At 46.8% G+C, this 21542-nt stretch overlaps 1 protein-coding gene across 1 annotated transcript; it reads right to left on the reverse strand.

Moving 5' to 3' along the window:
• Positions 1-5926: 5926 nt before the first annotated feature.
• On the reverse strand, positions 5927-17296 carry CLRN3 (clarin 3). The gene is made up of 3 exons (XM_021703855.1): positions 16825-17296; positions 10127-10306; positions 5927-6455 (listed from the first exon to the last, which is right to left on the reverse strand). The coding sequence occupies exons 1-3, from the start codon at positions 17051-17053 to the stop codon at positions 6175-6177; spliced, it is 690 nt and encodes a 229-aa protein (XP_021559530.1). The 5' UTR covers positions 17054-17296; the 3' UTR covers positions 5927-6174.
• Positions 17297-21542: the final 4246 nt, after the last annotated feature.

Raw genomic sequence — 21542 nt, forward strand, 5'->3', positions numbered from 1 at the left:
ATTTGATTGGACAAGTCCGTGATGGACACATTTTCATGGAGGCATTAAACTAGACAATTTACATTGGGTGACACTGGAGTTGGCCGTTTCTCAGTTGGTGTGGCATTAATTGACTCGGGTCAGAGAGTAGCTATGAAAGTCTTGCCGAGGAGCTGCATTTCGAGTGGGACATGAGATGTCCGTGGGCTGGGATGCTCAGTAAAAACCATGGAGCTCCCAGAGGGATGACCCTGGAGTTTCTCAACAGCACATGTACCCCTGGCATAAGTGAAAAATGACGGAAGAGTCTGGAAAATAGATTTTTTGTTGTTGTTGTTAAAAGATCCGCTAGTCTAGAGCATGAAATGAGCTATTGATTGTCATCATTCATTCATTGCTTTTTTTTAGGCAAAAGCTGAAGATAATGTTTCAACAACACTGTGCAGGAAAGTAAGATCCCCACAGAGTAGGCTCATTATATCCCTTGTAGAATAAAAGCATTCACGAAAATAAAATTTTATTGGAACATTCTCTGGAACACACCTGTTACAGGTGTCCTCCATACTTGAAAACTTGACCCGATCACATTTGGTGTTTATATAAGTGTTTCTTTAAAAAATCAACTCCATGAAATAAAAAGGAAAAAAAAAAAGAGTTTAGAGGTTCCTAAATCTTCTTGTACCCATTTTATTTTTATTTTTCAAATGAGGAAGCAGAGACAAGAAAGCCGTGCCTTAGCTCACCGTGTTTCAACTTCCCTGACTCCTCCGTGTGACCAGTGGGTTGGATTAGATCCCCTCCAAAGTCTGTTGTGGTCCTTGCTCAAGGTCACAGAGTTTGGAGAGGAGCTAAGACCATGTCTTTCTCAGGGAAGCCTTCAGGTTCTCCATCCGGATGCTCCCACAGCACTCAGAGGTTCTGCTTCGAAAGCCACCTTGGGATGGTGGACTTGTCTGTCTGTCCAGCTACACTGGATGCTCCATGCCTATTGTGCATTGCAGGGTCCTGAGCTCCTGCTTCGTGTCTTAAGTAGACGAAGCACTCAGTAAATATTCGTGTGCTGCGTCTTCACTAAAGCCCCAGGCTGTTAACACAGAAGCATGTGCCTTCCGTCCTATACTGCCTGCTTTAATAGATACTTAATTCCTACTCACAACCGTGACGGGGCCAACAACAAGAGGTTAGTCTTATCTTAAATACATGAAGATTACACACAATGTGTACTGCCTGGTGAAAATGGTGAAAGTTTTAATCAAAAGGTGAATGATGACCCATTTAAAATGTTGGCAAATCCAGCAATCTCAGTTCACCCCAAATGTCACATGCCTGGGGGACGCCCAGTGGAGGCCAAGGTCTAATGCTTGCAGGTGCACTTGAGACGTTTTACGACCCTTTCATATGCATGTGTGGTGCCCCTGTAAGATTATTGGTCCCAGCCACGTACCTCTCAGGAGGCCTGGGCTGAGGGTCTAGGATGGAATCTCTGCTCAGTCTCTCCCAATTGCCTAAAAAATGGGATTAATTATAAACCAGCCCATGCTTCTGCTGTGAGGAGCCAATGAAACCTCCTGTAGAGCGTTTAGGGGAGGACACACTAAGAGACGGTCATGTTTGCTGTGGCCTCTCCTCCCGGCAGAGCCCCGAGACCCGCAACCCAGCCGTCCGTGAGCTCCGCCGTCGCTGTGCTCGGAGCAGAGCATTTCACAAAGGGTCATGGTTAAACATTAAACGTCTACCCTCTCGGTAAGGAGTGAGGTGGGCGGTGGGAGGAGCGTTCGTTTACAAAGCAGTGTCTTTAAAACTCAGAGGCATAAAATGCAATGCACGTCTATCTACATTTTTCTTTCCTACGAAACAATGAAACATTTTGAAAAGAAAGCTTTCGCCGCGACCTGAAGCCCTTCACAAACACAAATTCCTTGTAGCAGGAGCTAGGATGTTGTCGGAATCTCTGCCGGCGTAATTCATCTTCAGTGTCTGGGCGGGGTGAGGACACACAGTGGGAAGAGCATGCGGAACAGGAACAGAATCTGGGCATTCTTCGGGGCCTCCCACTCGGGGCATGTAATGTGTCAGGCTTCCCACGTATCTCAGTTCCTCCCTGAGCACAGCCTTAGTCAGCCAGTGACCCTGGGCATCATGAGTAATCGGGCCCTCTTTCTATTTTTAGGAGCACAAAGTCCCTTGGCCACAGGATGTGCCGGCTTCTCTGGCGTGTCCTTTCACTAAGACCCCACCCTCTCCAGCTCAGGTTAGCACCCAGCCCGGCTGAAGTTTAGCACCCTCTGCTTGAGCCTGGCGCTCCTTTTGGTTCTGAGGGAACGAGAGCCGCCGTGAGACTCACACATGCGGCGAAATGTGCCGGGCACACCCAGGAGGCCACACTTTCTGTGGGGACCTCGCTCCTTGCCCACTGTCGTCCCCGTGCGCCCCACCCCCACCCCCACCCCCACCCCACAGGCCTGGGCCGCCAGCCTGATGCAAACAACACTTGTGGAACTCAGTCAAATGTAGGCAAAAACAAATAAGCGTCCGAGGCCTGCTTCGACTTCTGCTTTGCCACTTGCCAGCTTCGGATGCTTGGTCAAGTTTATTAACTTCCGTGGGTCTAAGGGGTTTGTTGCTTGCTCATTTACAAAGCAAACGAATTATGTGGCCTGCAGCAGCTAAGGGTGGTGGCATGTCTCGCCTTGAGATCTGATTACAGTGTTTACGTAGGAAGGGTCTGTGACAGAGGGGGGTGGCTGCCGGGTCTCCAGGGCCAGGAGCCCTTTGCTCGCCTCGGCAGGGTCCCTTCCCATAACCTGAGAGCCAATCCTGCTTTTGTCAACCCATCTCACGGGTGATTACAATGAGGCTCTCGGAGGTTAAGTAGCTTCTCCACCCCGGGCAGCCTGACTCCAGAATTCCCTCTCTATCCTACACTAATTGGCATTTCTATTATCTACGTTTTGTTTTTTAGTCATGGGAAAGCAAACAGAGGCTCAGAAGGGGCCGTGACATGGCCGGCTCTGAGATCCCAGAGCAGTTTGCAAATGGAGCCTCTAGCTGCATCTCCGCGTCCCGGGTGGTGGGGTGTTTGGGGGTGAGGACGGGGAACAGGGCTGCTCCGGAGGGAATCTGCCGTCCACACCCCGGGCTGAAGGATTGATGTGCCCACCGCCCCCCCCACAGGGGTGGGGGGTGCGGGGTGCCGAGGGCAGGAGAGCACAGTGCTGCTCAGGGACAAAGGACCAGTCTCTCTGAGCTGCAATTTCAGAATCAGAAAGGCTCCTGCCTCTGAACCATCTGTTCCACACACGCCATGCCCACATCCTTATTCAGGCTGCAGAAAGACATCGGATCAGGCAACTGTGCCCCATCCTTATTCAGGCTGCAGAAAGACATCGGATCAGGCAACGAAGAACCCGGCTCCCCGTCTGCACTCGGTGGCGGGTTTCAGTGAAGGAGGGAGAGGGTCACTGGGCGGGCGAGGTACAGGCAGGAGAGCCCGCTCCGGAGCTTGCTTGGCGCCTGCCTGCCCTCTGCAGCATCTGCACGCTCCCGGGGCTTCCAAGAGCCCGAGCTGCCCCAGAGGACGCAAGGCCGCTGGTAGGTCTGCCTATATATATGGCCATGTGGCATTCACAGGAGTACTACTACTGTATGGCTGTGCGGGGCTGGCTGCTGGAGCGCTATGGAGACCCTGAAAAGTGTCATATCCAAGGAGACAATTCTTCCTGCCCTGCTTAATCCACAGGGTTTGTTGAGATGATCAAATAAAATTATAATAGTGATAGCAAAGCTTACCTGGAGGGTATCCCTGGCTCCCATTGTGCTTTGCAAACATCAGCTCACTGGGGAGGGAGGGGGGCACTAATCACTTTGACATTAGCGTAAAGAATGAATTTCCCTAAAATTATCATCATAGACCCTGTGTTCTTGTAAAATTGAAGAGTATGATACTCTATATGATTTGTTTATTTTGCAGATGTGGATGAACTTTGTCATCCAGCTCATCGTAAATAGGACCACATGGGTTAATTAAGGGGTCGTATTATGACCGCTCAAACTTCTAATTCCGCAGAATAGCTCAGACTTCGAAAATGGTGTTTTGTGTAGTTCCACTACAACAAATGTAATGCGCATTTATGAAGTAATTCTAGAACAGCAAATCCCATCTATGTCTGTGAGTGGTCTGCAAACTTTGTTCTTCCTTAACAGGATTTCTAGGGAATACACACACACACAGTGTCATTAGCGTCTACCTTCAGACACAGTAAGAGAGAGTCAAGCTGTTCATCTCCAGAACTGTTGAACGTACTTCCCCATATCAGATTCCTGTTCTGAATGGTTCCTTAAAGGTCATCTGTGATATAAGGATAGAGATAGTTTGTCCCCTAAAGAAACCAGGTGCTGCTCAAACTCTGAGATGAGAACGCGCGGTCTTTATATCCTGTAGTGTCCTTTGCATTAACTAACACGGGGTGTGAGCACCTGCCTACTCAGCGATCATTTGCATGGATTTGTCACCCATAGCCGTTTCTTTTTCCATTACTTGTCCACATTATCAAAATCTGTTATAAAATGCAAACTTCGAAGAACAACAATGTTTTTAGCGTCTAAGAATTTAGAACTTTTTTCACTAGAATCATAATTTTAATATGTTCAAAGTTTCACAGTAAGTTAATTTGTTAGAGTAACCTTGACTTTGGGGTGGGTGGTTATAGAGGACTGACCTTCAGAGGATGAGCACAGTCTGGTGACTAAGTCCCTGTTTTATGTGAAATTTAACAGCTGCTCTTGGAATGCCTGTCTTGACTTCTCCACAGTAAGCTCTGCCGTGGAAGGAACCCGCGTTAGCACACTGCTAATCGCATCATAGGTATTCAATGGGCGTTTCTTGAATGAAAAATATTTACTCTAAGACAGATTGTTAAAAAATAGTAGATAAGAAGGTCGTGAATCCCTAATAGCTTCATAAAGCAGATCTTTCTGTCCAAAGGGTTGCTGCTTTGTAAATTACACTAAGAGTGTAAATTACACTAAATTTCTGCTCCATTTGACTTTGGTTCAATCAAGACATGTCGGGTCATTATTTCAGAATCCTGTCAATGTGAAACCTGGCTGACTTGTGGGATATTCAAGCCCAGAAGATCTTCAAAGGGATTTTCTGGAAGAATATCCTACTGGCAAAGTGGGTCTAATCCATTCTGAATCTTTTCAAAAATCTCCTGGTGGCCCATTGTGTTCTTTTGAGTCTGTGAACCAATTTTACCCACCCGGTCTTAGAGGGCAACCCAACATCTGTGTTCTCCATCTGCCCAAACTTCACTCTGGAAATGCCTGCAAGCCCAGTGCTCTAGGCCATTTCTTACCCTCTGGCTGGGCCGGAATCCGCTGATGGCTGATCCACTCACATCCGACCAACTATACTGTGTCAACAGCAAAGGGTTGGTTCCTAGAACTTCTTGCAAAGTTACATTTCCCTTTTGACTAATTCACCACAATCCTTTTAAACCAAAAATACATTTGGCCTCCCTAGTGTGGAGGCTATAGGACTATAATTTTTATCTTTCTTAAATCTTCTCACTTCCTAGTCTCTTCCATACAAAAACTGCCCCTTGGAACCTCAAAAATGGGTCTGAAGGTCATATATCAGCACTTCTACCCACTACTGGGTTTGAATTATGTCAGCAACCAGGGGTCCACAGGACCAGGGCATTTATTCCAAACTTTTGCCCACCTTTTGCCTCCAATACCTGGTCCTGGAAAGACGAGTTCTGAATCTCTCTGTACCTGGAAGTCTTCAGTCATACAGTGGAATAAAAATACCTGGTCCCTCCTAAGGAGAAGGAGATCCCAGGTGCTAACGTGCTTTGAGCTACTTAAAGGAAAAGTGCATACCACAAACCTTTATTGTCTTAGAGAGTGAGACCGGGGTCGGGAGGGTCCATAGTCTCGTAATCATTCTACCACTTTGAACACTGCGTGGACTGGAGAGATTTCCCCTTCGTCGTCCCCACCTTAGTGGGAAGAACCCTTTGCAATGTGACATCATTCATGGAGTGTCATGAGATACAAAACTATCACAAAATGACAGTCAGCCAGAGCCGCACTTAACCTTGCTGATTGCCCAGACAAGTGAGCCAGTCACTGCTTGGGAGCTGATGTACAATAGAATAGACCTAATAACAAAATAATATAACATCAAATTCAGAATAAAATTCCATCTCTTGGAGCATATTCCATGGGCTTTCTCTGCTCCTGCTTTCGCTGGTATCTGGCCTTCTGGTAGAAAACAATAATGACCACAGAGACAATACTTAGAAGAATGACAAGCAGCGCTAGCCAAAACGAGTAACCGTAGCTGTGGGTCGTTCTTCCGTAGGCAGCTGCTGGATATTGCTGGTACAGCGTCTGGGCCAGGGCTTCCGAGAGATGGTTGGGTTGTGTGTTCCCCACAAACAGTATCATGGTCACGAAAATGAAGAAGGCTGGAAAGAAGATTCAGTCTCATAAATGATACGGTGATATCTTTTTAAATGTCACTTTCTTTCTTAATGGAACCTGTGCTCTGTGGGTATGTACGGAACATGTACACGGGGGGGGGGGGGGGGGGGCTTACAGTCTTCTAGGTACTGAAATGTAAAAGAAGTGTAAGACCTGAGCTAGATTCTAGGCACGAACCGCTAAAGACTGAGGGCAGCGTCCGGCCAAGGGCGAAAATTCGGTTCAAGGCCTTTCCGAAGGGCCTGTTGAGGACCCCTCCCTTGGCCGGTGCAGGCAGAGATATGTGGAATGAACCAGAGAATGAGCAGGCAGGAGAGTCAAGCTTTCTAGAGAGGACTGGATGGGTGACAAGGACGCGAAGGACAGAGCGTTGCAAACAGAAGAGGCAGTCTACACGAAGACACACGGGGGCCAGGGAGCCCGGAGCCCCCGGGACCTCGAGACAGGACCCGGCCCATGGGGAGCTGCTCTGAGGGTCCTGAGCACCGACTACAGAGGAAGAGACCACCCCGGAGAGCCTCAGACACTGGCTCAGAGGCTGGGCTTTCATTCTGCTTGCAGTGGAGTATGGTGTTCAACCAGGAAGGGTCTCCTGGCTAAACTCATGTGAGAAGAGAACTTGTTGATGGTCTTCTCTTCCCTTTTTTATTCTTCACAGATGTCCTCCCCTGGAGAGTGTGTCTTGGTAGTGACTTTGGACAGCCACCTTGGCCCAGTTGAAGAACAGAGTTCTGGAGTTGGGGAGAGCCAGGTTCCAAGGCTCCAGCCACGCAGCCCCGGGTGATTTGTGTGCTTCTCTGGACCTCATTCTTCACCTTCCAAAGGGAATCAGCCTGACCAAGGCCAAGAGTAGATTCGTGGTTGGTTGGAATGGGGCTGGGCTGGGAGTGGGGAGGTGGCAGAGGCCAGAGGGTGTGGGATGCTCTCTGAGCTGATGGAATGTTCCAAGACTGACGGAGGGAACGGTTGCCCATCTCTGAGAATATTTACCCACAACTAGACAGACGTTCTGGGGTCAATGTGTCCTGGCCGTAGCCCACACCCAGAAACTTTTCCCAGTCCTCCAAAGGCCCTGACTCGAGGGCTTTTGTGTGAGGAGAAGGCTTTGGATTGTCCTTGATGATGGACTTTCATGCTCAGCGTGATGGTTTTACTTCTCAGTCATTTGGACATACAAGAGCCCCCTCCTCTGAAGCTCTACGCGTCTCACACTCCCTAATTATCCTTCATTATGCCCTTGTGAAATTTCTTATAAAAGCTTAGTCACAAAGAGGCAGGGTGAACACAGGGTCACACACTTTTCTCTGCAGTGGGACGGGCTTGGCTTTGATTTGAATCGGGAAGGGGCCGCTGCTGACATGTGCAGACCTGAGCCCCGGCAGGAAGGAGCTGCCACTCCCTGTCTGCGTCCCCGGCTCTCTGGGGCAGGGGGTTTGCAGAGGGGTGAAGGGGGCCCTGTAGTGGCAGGGGAAGCTCCAGGCCTGGCCTGTCCCCACCAGGCCATGTGACTTGCCCCATCACTTTCTGCTCTCTGGGCTCCGGGGCTAAGGATCAAACAATCTGCAAAGTTCTGCAGGCCCCGACATTCTCTCAGTCCACAGTTATATCCCCTGTGGTCAGGGTCGGGCCATGCCAGGCCGCTGTGGGGGCGAAGGGCAGGCTGGGGTCAGAGGGCACAGGAGCCTGGGAGGTTGTGATGCTGCTGTGTTTTCCTCCAAGCAGAATCTGCTCCTGTTCCTTCCGAGCCACAAACCACGCTAGGAAGCCCAGGTCCTCTTCCTTGCAGCCAAGGGGAGTTTGTTCAAATCCAGCCTCAATGGGGATTTGCGGCACTTCCCTCTGGCTCAAGAGACCAAGGGGACCAAGTCTCCTGCCAAGATGACCCAAAGCAAGGATATGTCAATGGCATGTTTGTGCATAAAAGCCTTCTGCAGGCCGAGCCTCACCTAGAGTTTCCACTACGTTCTGCACACTCAGAGCTCATGTGAAGATTGGGAGTCCCCAGAGGCAAACTCAGGGCCAAAGTCTGGCTTCCCAGAGCACTGGGATCAAGAGGCCAGGAGGGGCATTCAGAGGAGGCCGGACGTGAAGCCCAAAGCCACAAAGATCTCCCTGTGACCCCTGCCAGAATGCAGACCTCCTCCTTACACATCCATGTCTCGGGCTGTTTCTCTGCCCACCTGACAGCCCCTTCTGTGTTTTAGAACTTGCCCCAAGCTGGAAAGGAATGCCGCAGGAGCTCTCTCCCTGTCAGAGGATTCTTTGTTGTTAGAAGTAGGCGGGGATTGAGGGGAAGGCCACAGGCCCTGTGTTTTTCATGTTTTCCTCCACAAACACGCAACGGCCTCTGCCAGGTGCAAAGTCATCTTATCCTCAACTGTGGAGACAAAGAGCTGGAAACTCCGACCTTGCAGAAACAGGCTTGATGAAGCAATGGGCTTTGAGCCCCATGGGCCGTAGCATGGCGATGTGGTCCCCGTCTTGTCCCTGCGGCCCCACATCCAAACCTCCTTTGGAACTGGCACCTGATTTTCCTCTTGGAGCTGCCCCCAGCCCCAGCCCCAAGGGATCAGGTGTCCCAGACATTGGGTGGGGCAGCCGGTGAGTTCAACTCCACTGGTGGCCATGGAGATTGCTCCAGGGGTGGGGAAGGAAAATTTTAGGGAGAGTCAGATTTGGGGGAAAAGAGGTCCTTTCTCCTGGGGTTGCTGGCAGCCATCCTGCCTCTAAGGGGACCAGCTCACTGCTTAACACCAGAGAGAGCGTTGGGAAAATCAAGAGACAAGCACCGAAGGGAATCAGAGTTCTGACGGCGTGGGCCGGCTGGCAGCCGTCCTGGGCATTCGCAGTGGCTGCCGAGCCTCGAGAAGCCCCAGTGAGAGCCACACATACTGTGACCGAAGCTGGGATCTGCTTCCCATCTGAGCTGCACCCCGACCCCAACGTTGACAATACACAAACAAAGTGACCTAGCCACACCCTACAGAATCACCGGGAGCTCACAGGTCACCCACAAGAAGGGTGTTGACCCCAGAGTCTCTAAATGACCTTCTTTGTGGTCCTCTGTGGGACAGTCATACAGATGTGTCATGTTTGGATTTTAGCCCACACTGACTGTTATTTGGAGGTGAGGAGAGTAAATAAGTGTGTGCGTGTGTGTGTACATGTGTGTATGTGTGTGTTTGTGTATGTACACAAATGTGTGCATGCATGTGCACACACGTGTGTGTGTGTGTACTTCCGTACGTTATATGGAACCTAATTCGGAGTTAAGCACATAGCAGGAGTTTTGTTGTCAACAGTCTGTTTTGTCCATTTAGGAGCATTGTGTTTAACTCCTTACGTTTGATACTCAATAGCAAAGACTGGCTTATGTTACATATTTCAACAGCTAACACCCTGTCCACATGTCACTCCTTGTCTCTCTACCAGGGCATTTAAAACAATTTTATTTCCAAGATGCTTCATAAATTCTGTAGGTTTACAGATATAAACCCCGGGCCCCAGCACACAACTTGGCACATACTAGGTCTGCCTAATTTCCACGGGTCCCCTGGGATCGCGTGTGTTCTTGCGTGGGACGGAGCACCAGAGAGACAGAGACACAGAGGTCGTGCTTGTCAGCAGAGCGCCCGGTGTCCCCGGGGATACTCACCACCAAGTCCACTCCCGGTGTACACGCCCACTGGCCCCAAGAACGTCTGATAGGGGCTGCTGATGCTGTTGTAGAAGGTGAGCCCAGAGCTGAGCAGCGAAGTGCACAGGCTGAGGACCAGGAACAGGATAACCACCAAATGCAGCGTTCTTTGGGAAGAATTGTTCAATTTCTCTAAAACTAAAGCAGTGTGTGGTAAGCACGTCGCACAAAAAGCGAACACCAGCCGTAGACCCGAGGGCTACACCACCCACACCCTGGCTGTCCCCCGCACTCTCTCCTCTCGGGCACGGGGGTAGGAATTGCAGGGGGCACCTCTCAGGTGTGCACCAGCAGGAAGGGGTGGCTCCTCGGGATCCTCATTCCCTGCTTGCATGTGTGCAACCACAGGACTTCGGATAACTGGCTATCCAGCCCAATTTTAATTTTCCCGAGAAAAGAGGGTGCCCTCCTTGGTAAGCTGCGGCAGGGCTGGATACCCCTCCTCAGGGCATTCCGGCCTCAGATGCCTGACAGCGGGCATCACCTCCTCATGGACGGTGTTCTCTTGCTCGGAGCACTACTATGCTTCCGCTTGGGGACACTTACTGAAAACCTGTGACCGAGAGGATCTGGCACACCCAGAGATTTCGGAGGTGAGCCCATTACACAGAAGGCCAGGAGGGGAGGGGCTGATGGAGGTGACCAGGTAGCTGGGAGGCAAAGATGGCCTTGGGGACAGGCAGAAGACTGGTGTGGGTACAACCGAGGTGTCGGCCACACTTCTCGACGTCACTTCCCTGGAGCTAGAGAGGACCCAGTGCCCATGTGGCTTAAATGCAAAAGGTGACCCCTGGGTAAGCCATCAGAATTGTTCCCAAGCTCAATTCCTCTGAGCTCACACAACATTTTATAAAATGTGCATTTTTCTTAAGTGCAAAGGAGTTCCAGACATGGATATGCATTCGTGCCAAATGAAACACAGATGCCCTGGGCCATTAGCCATGAGTTCCTGCTTTTGCCATGCTCCTGTTTCTAACCACAACCAGCCACTGTCCCTATGAATCTGTTTCCCCTGCTTGCTCCTTTGTTTACAACACAAAATGACCAGACCCCAGAGGCATGCTGTCCCCACACTTACCTGTAACTCCAGCCACGCATTTATAAAACATCCCCAAAGGCTGCGGGTGTGTTTTAGGGCCTTAGGTGATTGCCACCACATTAAATAAAGTGTTTACCAGGATGTTCTGTGAAAGCCACAATGATATACAGAAAAAGGAATCTGGGAAAAAGATTTCAGAGTTCATTGTAAGATGCCAACAAAGTCATTGGGAATTGTGAGATGTAAGAACCATGATGGGTGGGGGAGGTCTGGTAAGAGAAAGTAAAAACCTTCTTCTTTCCATTCCTGTTTCCCAGGCCCCTGGGAGAGAGCGGGGAGCCACTCCCAGCCTTGTCACACAGCAGCTTTCAAGAACAGAAACCAGAAAAGCCAGGAGAGATATCGTTTGAGGGCTTGGGGGCTCCTTATCTCGCTCTCTGAACCAGAGTGCTCCAAAAAACGAGATCCCTGAGAACTGGAGGGGCCCCAGGACGTGGTGCGTGCCAGGGAAGGAGCAGCCAAGCCTGCTCCTGACGTGTGTCCTGGCAGCAAGGGGCTCACTCTTTGCAAGGTGGTCCTTTTCATGCCCTGTCGCCTTCATTATTTAAAAGCTCTTCACTGGTGTCGTAGGGAAGTGATGAATCACTGAGTTCTACTCCAGAAACCGACATTGCTCTGTATGTTAACTAACTAAAATTTAGACTTAAAAAAAACGACAACGCACAAATAAATAAACAAAAGCTCTTCATTGTGTTGGGCCCAAACATGCGTCTCTATGACTCTTGCCCGGAGTCCTTCTGCTTCCTCTGGAGCAACTCAGAATCTACTCGTTCCTCTCTGTCTGGCAGCCTCTCTCGTCATTGAAGAGAGACATAAACCCCAATGTGATTAATAGCCCACATCTCCAGAATGTTCTTTGTAAGGCGTGATTCCAAAGCTCCTGCCCGCCTGGCCCCTGCTCTGTACACACTTGACCCTGACTCCAAAGCCCCACAACACATTGGCCAGAGAGGCACAGCCCCCCGCCCCCCACCCGCCCACCCCCGGCTCAGAGCGGGCACCACCTGTGCCGGATCTCTCCTCTCTCCAGTTCTGAGCATCTAGATTGTTAATTCTGATTTTTATTTTCAATCGGCAGTACTCTAGGAAGGAGGCAGGTTTCCTGCCTCTGGATAGTGCACAGCGAGAGGCTACAGAAACGAAACTGGTGGAAAGAGGAGCGGAGTCGGAGACCTGCAGCCGCCCCGGGCAGGTGTGGCCACGCATCCCTGGGAACCCCCTGGGAGAACACAGAGGCCAGAAGAGGGGAGCTGTGAGCCCAGCAAGACGGACCCGATGACGTCACCGCCCTTGGCCCGAGAACATTTTGCTCCTCGGTGAGAGGCGGGCCTGGAGCCAAGTTCAGCTCACACGGACCCAGCGGTGACTGGACGGTTTCACAACTTCTGCTAATGACCCCCAGGCTGGGCCACGTCCTCAGCAGAGCCCTCTGTGGGATCCATCCCACGGGAGAACTGTAATGGCGAAGGTTAAATAAAACATGTGGTCCTGCCTGCCACCTCCTATGGCCTGGGGGGGGGGATGGCTGGGGTCCCAGGAGCCCCCTACCCTCTGGGGAACCCCATGCGCTGGGCCCTTCTGAAGGCCCTGAGCTCAGGCTGAGACTCTCCCCGAGGAGATGCAGGGGTCGGGGGATTCTCATGGTTCTAATGTAGCGCGCATCTGTCTTGAAACGAGTGGATGATGGCGCAAGAGTAGGACTAGGGAAAAGCGGGAAGTAGGATGCACCTGTTCGGAGGTGCAGGGTCGAATGCTGGGGAGTTTCCAACTCTCACCCTGAGGAAGAATTGCTTCCCATCCCAGTCACCCTGCTCCTCCCAGGCCAAAAGGAGGAAGCCTGAAGCTCCAATCAGAAATTTGCTGGGGACGAAATAAACTCTGCGTTTAGCCAATAAGAAATAATTTGGATACTTAACTAAAAAATAGACATTTCAGTGTGGGGGAGAATGTCACCTCTGGCGTGCCCTGGAGAGTAATTCTGCTTTATACACTTATTAAAAGCTGTAAATGGATGTTCATTTGCAAATGGTGAATGTTTCACTTTTTCAGAGTAAACTAGAAAGTGACAATTAGGTTAGGCTTTGTTTTTGACTGTTGGTAAGATCTAACAGACACGATTTTTCAAAAGGGCATCAATTTGGAGCCTACTGACTCATACTTTTCTTTGTATTAATGGAACAATTTATCTTAATTTTAACTGCCATCTTTTAAAATTCTATTTCAGCATCTGAATTTCCTGCCTCACAGGTATGACAGCCATATTCCTCAGTCCCCTCCTGGCTCAGAACTCAGACAATGAAAGCTGGAAATTCAGGGAAAGTTGGCAAGAATGAAATAGAATAAGCACCCCCAGCATCTGACAGCTCCTCTCGGCCTACAAAATTAGCAAATACATTCCGTTCTTTCCTCTTCTTTTTCAGGGCCAAGCGTTGGAATCAGGAAAACCACCTCACAATTGGAACTAATTGCCCGGATTCTGGCAACCTCAGGAAAGAGGCCATCGCTCCCACAGCTGGGAGGCAGAAAATGTGCTGGGGGTGGTGGGCAGTGTACAGAAATGGGTCATGTGGACATCGGGCTTTCTGTGCATAGAGATTTAACCCTTCAGGAGCCCCTTGCCATAGGGTCTTCCTAGCTCTGGTTTCCCATCAGTCCTCAGACCTTGAGGGAGAGCCCGTGGCTTTGTGGGTGGTCAGGAACTGCCCGCACCCTCTCCTCGGACACCTGGTCATCAGGGAGCCTGGTCATCAGGGAGCCTTACCCGGTAGACTCCTCAACCCATGGACCACAGTATACCCCTGACAAGCTGAGCCTTTGAGGTCTTCGAAGAAGTTGCAGCTGTCATGCCCAGCCTCTGGGAAATTTATCTGGGTTCTCTCACGGAGAAGGAGGGGGAGTGCATTTTCTGCCCTGTTAAACTCCATCACCCAACGTGGCCATGTTTCTGGGGACAAATAGTAAGTCGCTTCTCCTCGGAATAGTGTAAGTATATGGGGGGTGGGGTTGGTGAATAGGAGTACTAAGGAAGAAATAAGCCTCATTGGTTTGTCTCCTTGCAATTAATTGATTTTTGCAGCAGATTTACTGTTCTAATTATTTTTTAGCTTGGGCCGATAGTGCAATTTTGAGTCCCCTAAGAACAAACGGGGTAGATGGAGAAAAGAGACCGGGGGGAGGGGTGCGGGCGGGCAGATTGGGTGCAACTTCCTCTTGCTGTCATAGCGACCTGCACTGCCTGAGTTAACTGACGGGGGCCTTTCTCTAGATAGAAGCAATGGCGAGTTCACCAAGCCCAGGAGCCACGTGCAGTGTCTCTCGGTGTCCCAGCCCCTCCCTCACGGAGCAGCTGCTCAGGGAAGTGTTTTGGACTGAAATTCAATATCCAGAACTTTTGGAGTAGCAAAAGCAAAGTGCTTACTGGTGGACACAAGGACTGTAATTTTCATCTGGATATTGGACAAACCGAGAGGCCACCAGATGAAGCTAGTAGATCTCCTGTTGGGCTGAGCCGGCCACATAATCTAGTCACGTATTGGAGAGTTTCCTTGCCAGGCTTGACGGATTATCTTCCCTATTAGTAGACCTATTGGCGGCTGGATTCTTTTGGCGTGTTGAAATCAGCCATTGTCACTTCGTACTGTGTTGTCATCTCAAAATCTACAGCCCAAATTGGCACAATGTGATAAGTCCTAGGCAGAAATACAGGCGAGCTTTGCAATATTCACCCCTCTTTGGAAATTTTCAGTGTGACCTCATCCTGCGCAAGAAGCTGATAATGTTAATGTCTTAAATGGAAAAGTTGATGCATCACTGCTGGGGAAGGAAGTGGCATTTATACAGATTTTATTTTGCTGCCAGCGATTGGTTTCTGATTTGAGATGAGCCCCATGTGGTCCCGAGAAACCAGCTGGGCAACAGCTATGCTCGGTCTCCAGTTCTGCTCTCAAGGGAAAACATCCATGGGTCTGCAGCAGCTTAACGTCATGATATACGTTCTAGTTATGTGACTTTCCCCTACCTTGGAGAACCGTTTACAAATGTTCCAAGTCCAGTGATCGCTAAAACCCTCAGCAGTGAACACCCCCTAGGCTCTGGGGGGCCCTCAGCAGACATCAGCAGAGCAATTGTGCTGCACCCTCTCTGACTGGGGGGCGGCTGATCTACAGCACCTGGACTCTGGGCAGTGACTTGAGAAAGTTGACCATAGCTCTGTGGTTACAAAGAATAAAAGCAGAGACGCAGGCAAAACAAATGCAAATAGTGAGCCTCCTTCACGCTGCCATATGGCGCCGTGGTGCCCACTTGGCCCTGTGCCCTCAGGGTTGTTCTAGACTACGCCTCTCCCTGCGATCTCCACACCATCCCACTCACCTCCCTCACACAGGGCTTTAGAGTCAGGCTTGGACCTGCCCTGGCCTCCCCGGCTTTCCTGATACAGGTAATCAGGGCTCTCACTGAAGCCCTGTCTCTCAGATGGGAACCAACTGGTTCCAAACAGACAGCATGAAAATCAAAAAATTCACCGGCTGTTATCTCATATTTAAAAATTTTTCAGTGTGTCTGGAGGCTCAGGAACTGGTACACATTCTGGTTTTGAAAATGCTATTCACATACTGAATGTGTGACTGCATGTTTGAAAGTCTTAGTTTCGGGTTGCTGCAGAGGGAATATTCCTCGCTTTCCTGAGATGCTGAGGCCGGGACTGGAGGAGGCGTGTAATGTTACTGGACCACTGGAAGAGACGTTGCTTTTGCTAATGTCTAAGAGATAAATTTCATAACTTGGAGATAGAACTACGTTGTTCAGGGTTTAAGGTTCAACTCAAACTAAATACTACATTTGTATGAGGTAGAAAATGATGCACATTTCTAAGTCAGCGGGGAATGGCCGAGTCACGGCTGATAATGCCTGTCTACCTGCATGCAACACTGCTCGATGCAGAGTCCATCCCAGGTGCTAAATAATTTACAAATGTTGCTTTTAGGGGCGCCTGGGTGGCTCAGTCAGTTAAGCATCTGCCTTCTGCTCAGGTCACGATCTTGGAGTCCTGGGATTAAGCCCCGCGTTGGGCTCCCTGCTTGGCAGGGAATCTGCTTCTCCCTTTGCCCCTCACCCCACTCATGCTGTCTTTCTTTCACTCTCTCTCTCTCTCTCTCTCAAATACATAAATAAAATCTTAAAAAATGAATAAAAATCTGCAGTCGATACAACTAGAAATACTGTTCCTACTATCCTCCTATGTTGGATACCATATTCCTGCTAGACATACTTACTTAATTATTTACTTGTCAGTAAACTTGGTAATGCTGCTTCAACAGAGCCTCTGCCAGAATTATTTAGACTGTGGTGCTAACAGACACAACCAGAACCGAGGAAGCTAAAATAATAATGTGGGTGAATTTTCAAAATTAAAAATATATGTTCATATCTACAAGCCATCTCAGAGCTTACAAGGAAATCATTTTTGTACAGTTATTTGGCCCAAATAGAGGATGACATGAGTCTTACCCAGTTAATGCAATCTCGCTATACCCATTCAAATTAATTTCTCATTTACCTCCAAAGTCTTTCTTTGATTCCTCAAGTCCATGACTGAATTCCTGACGACTGTTACCACGAAAGAGTCCATAGACGACAACAAGAGTACCGTTTGAAGAAGAGTCACTGATGGCTATTCTGCTGCTGACCCATTCTTGGGTCCCAAGCATAGAGCAGACTACGATGAACGCCCCAAAGCTTGTGAAAAAGCTCAATAAGAACATCAGCGTTTTCTTCGTCGTAGGCATCTTCTCAGGAAAGCAGGGGTCCTATGGTTAACACAGAAAGCAATGATTTTTTGTACTATGTTTGGACCTTATCATTTGGAGTCCAGTATTTAGAAAAGGAGTCCGAATGAACAGTTCTTGTAAAATATAAAAGCTAGCTCTTCAAGGAACAAAATGCCCCAAGGAACATTGGACTATGAGTATGGTCATAAAGATATACAGCGGCTGAACTTTGGTCTGCAGTTAGGGGTTGCCATGGTGACCACCAACCAGCAGAAACAAGGGGCAGGCACGGTATTCCTAAGGACTTCCTCCATCACACAATTAATTTATAACTCTTTGTCACGTGCCCTCGAAGCAAGTTCAGCCTACCATGTCAGGACTAGAATCCCTAACACATGAGGGCCTGTCCTCCCACAGTGTTGTTCTAGCAACCAACAACATGGACTTGCTTTACCTGTTAAGGACTCGACCCTAACAACAGTTCAAAAAGGAATGCTAAGAAGATTAAGCGTTTGCTGAAAACACTTTGAAATGAAAAGAGCAAAGTTGACAACCTCCTTACTTTTAGACCTTACTAGAGAGGTGTACCTTTCAAATTTCCTCCTCCAAACTAGATCATATTTGCACATTATTTAAATTATAACTTGAGAGGGTACATCTTTATTTGTCCTTAGTGTTCTGATGGAAATGGTTCTGAACATTCTTGCATTAGGTCTTTATGCCGCCTCTCCTTCCTCCCTGTTGAGTGGCTAATGGTTTACAAATGATCCTTTCTGTCTGTCTCTCAGAGACACTCCTCCATCTGGCAAGTACATCACTTCTCAAGATAGTAAATAGATGTTCACAACATGTTTATATTCCTCTTTTTATCATATTCTTTGATTATAAAGTAATAGTGTATATGCACATTTGTGCCCCATACTTTTCTTGAATAGCACCTAACTTATGTTTGGTGGAATGAGTCGGTCATCTGTCTTTCCCATTAGAGGAACTGGACTATGGGCTTCAGGAGGTGGGACATGTTTGTTTTGCTGACCACTAGACCCCAGGGTCTGTCAAAGAGCTGACACTAAGCAAATATTTGTTAAACGAGTTATTGGAGACATACGAACAAATACTCCACTATTGAGGACATGTGTGCTTTTTTGATTTTTAATTCATGATTAAAAAAAAAAACGTGCATGAAATCCTTCTACATAACCCTTGTCCATATTCTGGGTATTTCCTGGCTTGGATTTCTGGAAGTGAGTCAAAGCATATGAACTTTTGCTGACGCTGTTGCTACGCCTTGCTCAGCTGCTCTTTAGAAAAATTCTTACGGATCTGACCACCCAACTTTACACAGTTGAATAGGTGTGTTTTACTCTATCTTCACAACATTGTATATTATTGGGAAAACAGATTTTTTTCCAAGTAAGTATTTTGACTACATTTTTAAATAGTTATTTCAGTAGTTATTTCCTTTGAGCCCATTTTCTTTTTTTTCTTTTTTTTAAGATTTTATTTATTTGTCAGAGAGAGAGAGCAGGGGGTAGCAGCGGGCAGAGGGAGAAACAGGCTCCCGCTGGGCAAGGAGCCTGATGCAGGACTCGATCCCAGGACCCTGGGATCATGACCTGAGTCGAAGGCAGATGCTTAACTGAGCCACCCAGGCGTCGCTGAGCCCATTTTCCAGAGTGAAATAATTTTGTATCATGATAGGAAGATGAGATATGCTCATTACAAAAAATATATCAAATAGAACTAACGAAAATAAAGACGAAAGCAAATATAATTAAAAAATCACCCTAGAAGAAGTAATTCTGTTCATACTTGGGCAGAGACTTTTATCCCCACGTCTTTATGTCTATGCCTACATTCATATTAAAACCAAGTTCTACTTTATGTTAAACTCTAAAATGCGCTATCACAAATCTCCACAATTTGTCATGGGACAATTCACAAATCGATCAGGTTTGCCATTGTGCCAAGTAATCATAATTTACTTCGACATATCTTTTGGGGGGACATTTTAATTGTTTCCACTTTTTCACTGCTGCACCCATGGTGTGTGATGATGCCTCTTCTATGTTCAGTTTTGTAAGTCTTTCCAGGTGTCTCTTTGTGATGAATGCTTACACACAGAACTGTTGAGTCAACAAGTGCGTGTAGACCAGCAGAAAGTTTGGACCAGTTTAAACACTGGCCAACAGCACTTTGTGCAGAAAGCTTATTTTCCCACAACCCCATCACCACATACTACTACAAATCCTTTTCACCTTTCACAAGCTGGGAGAGGAGAAATAGGTTGTTGGTATGATTTCTAAAAAAGGAGCATTGAGGGTTAACTTATATTCATATTTTTATTGTCCATTGGTATTTTTGTTTGCGTAAGTTTCTGTTGACAGTGTTGGTTCATTTATTATATAGAGATGCTCTTTTATGTATGATTGTACAGTAAGAGTATTAACCTGTGTCAACTCCATGTGAGAGATATATATATATTAATTTAACAAATATATATGTATAAGTCTATATATTCATTTTGTGGTTTGTATTTCACATATTGGTAGGGGTTTTGTTTTTTTACATCTTTGGGATGTTTTGCTGCGTAAAGTTAAAAAGGTCTATGTAGTCAGTCAAATATTTCAGTCTTATACATTGTGCTTCCTGGATTTGGTATCTCAACTCTAAAGTCATAAGGCTGTCTACACATTCAAGCCAGCTCCAGCTTGCTTTAAAATGGAAAAGTGACGTACCCCATAAGGGTACATGGTTATTTCACAGTCCCTGAGGGGAGGGTGACAATGAGGACTCTGGGCGTCACCTGAATTAACCATTTCCATTTTCTCTGCTCCTTTCTACATATATTCCATTCTTCTTGGTTTATTTTTTTAACATTAAAAGTCGTTTCTGTCAGTATTGAATTTCTGTTGTTACATTTATTTTGCTTTTCTCTTTCTAAATTTTCTGAAATAAATATTTTATTTCCTTAATTATTTTGTTGTGGGGTTAATAATGAAAATATTTAAAACTGAATTTTCCTTTCAGTATAGGACTTTGGCCACATCCCACAGGTTTTATGTAGAGTCTCTTGTAAATTGACATGTAACATCTTAATATTGTAATTTTTTTCTTCCTTATTGAAGAATAAGTTTGTAAAATAATTTTATGATATTGTTTCTATTTTTTGTTATTTATTTTTACTTTTCTGTAATTTTGATAAGAGAATGTAGTCTCACAATATCTACTCTTGGATTTTATTGATATTTTCTGTGCAAGTCAATTTATAAGCCACTTTTATAAAGGTTTATAACGTTTGATGTCACTTGATGCTATTCCATTTTATGGATTTATCCTCATTCATTTAACGATGTTCTATTTTGGACATTTGGAGTATTGTTATTTTTTTTTTTTTGCCCATATAAACTTGTCTGATTACAGATTGTTAATTATAGCCTCAGGATAAATTCCTGGAGAAGAACTGCTGGTTCAGATAAACATTTTTGGATTTTTTTATACCAGACGCAAATTGGCCTTCAGATTGGTCTCCAGTTCATAATCCTATCAGCAATGCATGAGAAAGCTCTCTTGTCTATAGTACTAGAAAAGGCTGACTATTAAGGTTTTAAATTTTGGTCATTCTTTTAGGAAATATTGCATTGCCTATACATTTTACCTATGCAATAATTCTGTGATCTACTTTTCTGGATCACTACAGTTTTGCCTCTCCTAAAATTTCATAGAAATGACAAATTACAGTATGCAATTTTTTGTATCTGGCTTGCTTTGAGATTCATCTGAATACCCACAAATTTGTTATCCATTCAGCCATTGGTGGACACTTATTCAAGTTATCACCTATTATGAATAATGATATTATGAAAATTTATGTACATGTCTTTGTGTGGATATTTTCTTTCCTTTCTCTTGGATAGATACAAGGAAAGAAACTACTGGGGCATATGGTAAATGCATTTAACTTTAGAAGAAGCTGACGGAATGTTTTCCAAAGGGGTGGTGCTACCGTGCATTCCCACGAGCGATGAGCATGGTGGTTCCAGTTGCTCCATATCTTCTCCAACACCTGCTGTTATCAGTCCCTTATAATTGGGCATTATAATGAGTGCTTAGTAGTGTCTCACTCTGGTTTTGATTTGCATATTACTAATATTAATAATTGAGCATTTTTTATGTGCTTATTTGCCACCTGTATACTTTCTTTGGTGTAGTATCCATGTAAATCTTTTGCCCATTTTCTTAACTTGGTTCATCTTCTTGTTGAGTTCTATGAGTTCTTTCCTTTGTGTTTTCTGCATGTAAGTCCTTTATTAGATACATGCTTTGTAACTGTTTTCCCCCAGTCTCTGGCTTACCTTTCCATTTTCTTAACACTATTCTTTGGAGAGAAAAATTTTAAAATTTTGGTGAAGTTATATTTACCAATCTTTCTATTTTATGAATTGTGATCCAATGAGATACTTAGAAAATATTTTTCTAGCCCAAGATTGCAAAGATTTTTTTTCTT

This window comes from Neomonachus schauinslandi, chromosome 6 (genome assembly GCF_002201575.2).
Source record: "Neomonachus schauinslandi chromosome 6, ASM220157v2, whole genome shotgun sequence".
In the NCBI taxonomy this organism is placed as follows: Eukaryota; Metazoa; Chordata; class Mammalia; order Carnivora; family Phocidae; genus Neomonachus; species Neomonachus schauinslandi.

Excerpts from the sequence above, each read along its gene's own strand:
- CLRN3 (XM_021703855.1), bottom strand. The coding sequence starts at position 17,053 with ATGCCTACGACGAAGAAAACGCTGATGTTCTTATTGAGCTTTTTCACA. Across the intron at positions 10,307-16,824 it reads ATCAAAGAAAGACTTTGGAG|TTTTAGAGAAATTGAACAAT; the intron begins GTAAATGAGAAA and ends ACACTGCTTTAG. Across the intron at positions 6,456-10,126 it reads CACCGGGAGTGGACTTGGTG|CCTTCTTCATTTTCGTGACC; the intron begins GTGAGTATCCCC and ends TCTTCTTTCCAG.